General features: G+C 37.9%; 1 protein-coding gene across 1 annotated transcript; it reads right to left on the bottom strand.

Annotated features, from left to right (window-relative positions):
* Positions 1-1566: 1566 nt before the first annotated feature.
* LOC306909454 (metalloproteinase inhibitor 3-like) lies at positions 1567-5707 on the bottom strand. The gene is made up of 5 exons (XM_079483163.1): positions 5489-5707; positions 5089-5171; positions 4790-4892; positions 3313-3434; positions 1567-2855 (listed from the first exon to the last, which is right to left on the bottom strand). Exons 1-5 carry the CDS (start codon positions 5613-5615, stop codon positions 2664-2666), a joined length of 627 nt encoding a protein of 208 aa, XP_079339289.1. The 5' UTR covers positions 5616-5707; the 3' UTR covers positions 1567-2663.
* Between the last annotated feature and the right edge of the window lie 1596 nt (positions 5708-7303).

Here is a 7303-nt window from a genome sequence, read left to right as displayed (position 1 = left end):
AAGGGCTCAGGCATGGCAGACGCTGGCTGGGCAGACGTGACGTGAAGCTCTGGCTCTGGCTGGGCAGACGTGATGTGAAGCTCTGGCTCTGGCTGGGCAGACATGACGTGAAGCTCTGGCTGGGCAGACGTGAAGCTATGGCTCTGGCTCGGCAGACGTAACATGAAGCTCTGGCTCGGCAGACGACAAGCCCTGGCTCTGGCTCGTGTGTGCCTCCTTTCGCCTTCCTGAAGTCCACGATGATCTCCTTTGTCTTGGAGGTGTTAAAGAGCAGGTTATTGTCTGAGCACCATGTGGCCAGGTGCCGGACATCCTCCCTGTATGCAGTCTCTGATTGTTGTTGCTGATGAGACCAATCACCGTTGTATCGTCCGCAAACTTGATGAAGGAGTTAGATCTGTTCAAGGCCTGCAGTCGAGTGTGAAAAGGGAGTGGAGAAAGGGGCTCAGTACGCAGCCCTGTGGTACACCAGTGTTGAGGCTGATGGTGGTGGAGCAGATGTTGCCTAACCTAACAAGCTGAGGCCTGTTCATCAAGAAATCCATAATCCAGCTGCAGGTAGAGTTGTTAATGCCTAGGTTTCCAAGTTTGATGATTTGCTTGATGATTGACCGGAAGCCTATGCATTTTTCCCATGGACTTTTGGAAGATCGCAAAAACTAAAAGGTTTGTGATGTTAACACGTTTTGTCTATTAAGATAATCTTTACAAATTAACAACAAATTTTACTTTTGAAAAAAACGATGCTATAAACAGTTCAGGTCGCTCGATATCAACGTCACCACCACCAAGCCTCCGACAACTCTTTCAAACTTTATTAAAAGTGTGTGCCCTGGTAAATTATCACTACGTGAATGAATCCGCATCTACGTTTTAAGAGACTTGTGCCCATGTGGCACTATTTGTGAGCTTTACATGCGTGATGAAATCAAATGTCGCCGCCAAAGGAAGCTTTTATCAACTTGTTTACAAACCGCCATTTTAGTGACAAAATAAGGGTTTAAAAAATGACAAGCGGATTATAACTGATGTGTTTAAGGTCATAGAATAAAACGTACACATATTTCGAGATTTTGTTTACCAGAGACCTTATTTTGGGCGTGTAACAAGCAATTTGGGATGAGAGCCATGAGGGAACAGTCGAGGCTGGTGACGCGAGCGACTTTTGCACAAAGTTTTCAGACAGCTTTCAGAACGGACACTAGACAGTGTTAACACATGAAGACATTCAGTATAGCTCAGTGAGTAATGGTGGATTGATTGAAAACTACAGGCGCTATGTCGTAAAAAATATATCAAATGTTTAAGACATCAAGTAGGATAATACATTGTTTTTTCTTTTTATAACCTGAGATTAATGGATACGTGATTTTAATGTGGCGTTTACCCTGCCTAAAATCTGAAGAAGACCCAACTAACTGCAATTCAACAGCTGCGATTCCTGCGGCTCAAACCATAATGCTGACAGTGCGCCGGAACAAGATGGACACACGTCCTCTTCCAGGCTGATTCATAACAATTACAATCGGTTGGTCATTTCTTAATAATTACTCTAATGGTGGATATGGGCATTTTCAGTGTTTTATTTATATTTTTATAGCGATATTTTAAAGCTCATCAACCTTTTGCCGCACATCAAAGCCATGTTCTTTGTTCTTATCCATTGTGATGGACTAACGGAGTATGTATTACCTCATATGTGTATCCCTGTGAAGTCATAGTTGAACAATAATATCAATGGGATTATAATTCACATATATTATACACAAAATATTTTGCAAATATGAATTCATTGGGGTGCCAATAATTGTGGCACATGCATATTTAACAAAGTATTTATATAAAAATATATATATATTGAGCAAAAGAACAAAATACACTGAAGACATTTTTCACAGCCTTCTTTGCTCTCATTTACCAAAGGTAAATGCGTTTTAGTGGAGGGAACTGTACATTCTTTGGTGGATCAATCCTCCAAACAACCCCTAACAACGTCCTTATAGCTGTTATAAAATCTTTGTAAACCAAGGCTTCTTGGGGCTTAATGCTTTTTATTCACTTGGAAAATAACTTGTTTGGCAACACATAAATGGGTCTTATGTTAACTTGTTGCCTTTATTGTGGTCATGAACAGACATGGTAGTACGACCCCACAAAAATAAGAAGATTCCTTTTTGGCATTATTAAAATGATGTTTATCTTTTAGCCCAACACGTCACTTTCTCATCTAATAGTGTGAGTTACAATTTGTGAAAAGCCGAGAAAATGTTCCTCTGCCATCAACAGATACCTGAACTAAAGTCTAAAATTATTCTCAAAGTGAACAATATGATGAAGAGTGTACATTAAATACACTTAAAACCATCCATAGAATTTCTAACTGTTTTTTAACGTTGCCATTTTCATATCATGCTTTTAGATGTTGCTCGATATGTAGATTTTATTTAATTCAAAGGTACTGAAAAATATCCAGTTTTTACAAAGCATGCTTACTTTTCATATTACAATCAAAAATAATTTGATGTTTATTTTTGCATACAAAGGTGTTTCATTTGCCGATTGAAACATTGGGATCTTTCCTCTCTCAGAGTTAAAATAGCAGTGTTAAATTGATTAAAAATGGACTCAGAAGCTGAATTAGTTTTAGAAAGAACAACTATTCTCTAAATATCTTCATTAAGAATGAGCTTTTCTTTGCACGTTGCATCATCAACTCTTGAAGCTGGCCTGTACCATCTACAGATGCCGTCACTGTCCTCCAGACAGGCGTACTCCAGAGAGTGAGGAGAGTGGGTATCCCACATACATTCTTTCTGAGATCGGGGACAACATGGACTGCCAGAACACCTAGAGATCTGTGGAGAGTTGAACGGACATACAGTTTGACATTGACATGAGTTTTGTGTTTGACTGCTGTTAAAGGAATAGTTCAGCCAGACCATACAGTTTATATTCAGTTATGTTTTCTTCATCCTCATGTTGCTCCAAGAGATGCAAAGTAACATTTAGAGACTGAAAGCCTCGGTCCTTGTTCACTTTCATTTGTGTTCTTCAAAAGAAGTTTTTCAGTAACATTATGACTTTTGTGTTTCCCATAGTGCAGTTTTAGAACAGCAGAACCGCCCAAATAATGACAGAAGTTTTATCTTTGGGTGAACTTACTGAATTAAACAAAGCTAAATGCTTTCTCTTTAATGCCTGCATGGCAGAGGTTTGCTTATTCTTGAAACTATGCAATTTTTATTTTTTTTGGTGAAAATTGTGAATATCAAAGTCAAATTGTGTAAGGTTTTGTATGCTGTATATCATTACCGTGCAGTTGCAGCCCATCTTATACGTTTGTTTGAAGTTTTCTTGTTCCGTTAAGGAGAGATGATCCCATTGCTTGACAAGGCCACACATCCCAACCTCGATCCCATATCTAATCTGGTGTCCTTTAAAAGAAAAGAAATGGGAAAATCTTTATCTGAATAGAAGTTTATCTGTTTGACAAATGCAGCATTTGAAAACATCTGATATCATATGCACAGGGAGTGAAAGGGATATCAAAAGAGAAAATAGAGGGCGTGCCTTGTGTTTTTCAATGCGAATGTGGATCTAAAAAAGCAGTTGTTTCACTTTGAAATAGAACTTGCAGCAGACTGAAAGTTAAAGAGGGTTTGCCAATGCTGTCAGAGAAAAATGGCAACTGGAGGGCAGAAGTGCATTTTCAGATTTTGATTAAAGATGATTTGGGCACATGATTTATAAAAGAATGATGCACAGTATAAATCATTTATAATGAACACTGCAATTTTCAACTAGTTAGGTTTTCAGAATGGCAAAACTCAGCACGGGGGCAGTTGCAAAAGTGCTCAAGATGTTGTGGACTTGGGATATGGCTTCTTCATATTGCTGTACAGTTGCTAGGGTGCTGTAAATAGTTGCTATAGGGCGTGGCACAACGGTTTCCATTGTGATACGTACAAACTGGTTTGTCAACCAAGTAAAAGGAAAACAACACAGTTTTTACCATATGTCACCATGTTCTTCCCACAACTTAGACGAGTTGACACATATCTGTCCCATCTCAGTGCGTGCACTTAATCGCTCTAGCATCGGCGCCACTGTTAGCATTTAGCTTAGCACCAATACAACCAACGTGACTTTCACTTCTACCTGTGCTACTAGAAAGCTGCAAGAAAACATTTACAATGGCCGATATGCCGCTAGATCGATTAAGTGCACGCACTGAGACGGGACAGATATGAATCAACTCATCTAAGTTGAGGAAAGAACATACTGACATGTAAAAACGGTAGTGTTTTACATTTACATTTACACATATTCATTTGGCAGACACTTTTATCCTAAGCGACTTACAAGCTGTTTTTTACAGTGGCACATTACTGCAGAGTAATCAGGGGTAAGGTGTCTTGCTCAAGGGCACTTCAGTCATGACCTGCTGGCACAGAGATCGAACCGGCAACCTTCTGATCACAAGTCCAACAATCTAACCACTAGGCCACAGCTGACCCCCATTTTTCATTTAAATTTACTAAGGTTTACTAAACTATGAGACTCGGAGATGACGAACATTGCTTAAAACAGTATGCCTCTCCTTAATAGGCCAGTGGATTTGACATCTCATTCTTGGGTCTATGACAAACAGTGCGGAGTGCGTTACGCACCAAATAAGTATTTATATTAATTAGCTGTGCCTCACAAGTACCACTGATAAAAGTGGCAATAAGAATTGTCAGGTTTTTTTATGGTAAGTTTAGATTCAATGTGAGACGCAGAGGTTTACCTGAAAGCATGTATCGCCCCTTATCCAGTGTGATGCCACACGACGATTGTGGATTTGTGTAAACGTATTTAATTTCCCTTGCATTGCTAGAACCTCTCAATACCTGAAAGATGAATTTTCATTATGATGCAAACATTTTATATTTGTAGTATTTTATTGTGAATATTCTGCAAACTTGACATCTGTGATTCTCTTTCTTTTTCATTTTTCAAGATAAATATTGTGTAGATGAAAGACTAACATTATCTTGCATTCAATTTAATGGATTTTGATTCATTTGAGAAATATAATATGCTCACCTTGATGTTTTTGATTTCATACCGAAATAAGTTGTGTTGACCCTTAACAGGACCACTCTTTCCAGTTACGTCAGCTAAAATCACTGATGGAAAATAAAGAGGCAGAAATGTTAGAAATGCTGTTTTGTCTAAACATCCTGAACACGACTATTCAGCGCTGTTGAGTTTTCACACACTCACTAATATATTGTTAATATGAGATATTTCACTATTATTGTCCCCTTACAACATTCAACAGTGGACATTGTTGTTTGTTTCTGAATCATGAACATTTCCAGCACTTACTGTCAATAGTACTTTTACACTTGCTTGTTTGGAAATGAAAGAATTGATATTCGAAGATAAATGACAAATCAACTGAAATACAGCGGAAATAATGTTGATGATAGATTTGACGTACCTGTTTCAGAAGTGCAGAATTGATGTTGAGGGTGACGTTGGATACAGCGGCAACTCTCTGCTGTCTGTATATTCAGCCCGACAGACAAGAAGATCAGCACAACACCCAACAGTGTGAAGCCCATCATGTACAGCAGAAGTCAAAGGATTGGGTTTGATTTACAGACTGTGATTGAATTTCTCCTTTTCTCTCAATGGAAGTGGATGCACTTTATAGTTCACATGTCTGAGGGCGGGATCTGCCCTGCCTTCCAAACAAACCCCTCCCACATTCTTGTGTGTTGATGAGTTAGTCCTGCATATTAAAATACTAGAATACAATAATGTATAATGCCAAAAGTTGTGAAGTATAAAACAGTCTGTAATCTATTACAGGTCGGTGCATTTTTTATTCTTTGTTGAATATTTGGGTAAACCTGAATAACCGAAAAATTTAGAATCCTGTCTGTCTGGGTCACTGGTGTGGTGTTTCAGGTCAGGCGTGTGGAGTGAATTTCTACAACAGTGCCCTTGGTGAGAATAATCTACACTCTATTTCACATCAAATTGAACGTCACTGTAAAATAAACAGTAAAAAATAATTTTCTGGGTTTTTTTACTGATTTTACACGTAAAATTACGGTATATATCTGTCACTCCCGCTGACAGAAATATCTGTTATTTTTACTACAGTGTAGAATAAACTAATATGTAAGTGATCGGTCACCCAAAAACAAAAGTTCAGTCATAATTTACTCTTCCTCTTGACAGTTTAAACTTGTATTTACCTCTTTCCTCTGCAGAACACAAGATATTTGAACAATGTTTTGGTAACCAAAAACCGCTGGTCCCTATCGACTTCTATTGTATGGGAACAAAACCAATACAAGTCAATGGGTACCAACAGTTTCATTGGTAAATAAAATTATCTTCTTCTGTGTTCTGCAGACAAAAGAAAGACATATACGTTTGAAATAACAAAAGAATAAGTCAATTATTTTATTTGTTTTTGGTGACCCATTGATTTAATTGACTTTAGTAAAGAATACGATCTACTGTATTATAAACCTTAATAACATATAAGCCCTAAATTAAAACGTAATTACATGACCCAGAAAACATTAAATCTGCAGTTCATTTTTTTCTGAATCATTATCTCATGATTATGTTTTTTCAGTGGCACTTCCTTCTCTCCGTAAAGTACACACACCCATCATCCGCACAGGGGTGTAAAGAGTAATTATACTTGATGTTCTTTATTATTTGTTCTTAACTTAAGTAACATTTTAACTGAAAACTATTTGAAAGGAAACAGTACTTTTGCCCCCTACAATTGACTCTTGAAAAAAGCATTTCTGTTGGTCATTTGCTTACATTGCTCCTAACAAACCAAACGAGTTGTGCTTATGCAATTTATTCCGCCAATAAATACAATGTAAGGAAACCAAACACATGAATTGTATTTTGGGAATTGATGTCACGCCTCATCAATTACCACACGCAACACCTCGATGACTATGTTGTGAATTATGGTAAGAGTTTCGTAAGACTTGAAACAACAAGAAATTAGTCGGATCCAACAAGCCACGCCCACGGGTCAGACTTGAAACACCAAGGATTTAGTGAGAGCAATATTGTGTACACAAAGTTGGCGCGGTAAGCACCGTAGCTCACTACACATTGGGACACTGTTAACTTCTTTTTCTGTGAAGTGACAACTTTTTCTTAACAACAACAGGCAGAACCGACATCTTTGACTTTACCTTTTAAATATTGGTTAAAGTACATCATCAAAGTACATATTTTGTACCATATCAGTGAATAAATTGAATATTGA

The sequence above is a fragment of the Barbatula barbatula genome (assembly GCF_947034865.1).
Source record: "Barbatula barbatula genome assembly, chromosome: 20".
Lineage (NCBI taxonomy): Eukaryota > Metazoa > Chordata > Actinopteri > Cypriniformes > Nemacheilidae > Barbatula > Barbatula barbatula.
The sequence above is the reverse complement of the archived record's forward strand: the minus strand, read 5'-3'. Positions and strand labels throughout refer to the sequence as shown.

Bases quoted from the DNA above. Each gene is read 5' to 3' on its own strand.
- LOC306909454 (XM_079483163.1), bottom strand. From the start codon at position 5,615: ATGATGGGCTTCACACTGTTGGGTGTTGTGCTGATCTTCTTGTCTGTC. The intron at 5,172-5,488 runs GTACGTCAAATC...ATTTTCCATCAG, and splicing joins ATTCTGCACTTCTGAAACAG to TGATTTTAGCTGACGTAACT. The intron at 2,856-3,312 runs GTAATGATATAC...AACTCTCCACAG, and splicing joins AGATGGGCTGCAACTGCACG to ATCTCTAGGTGTTCTGGCAG.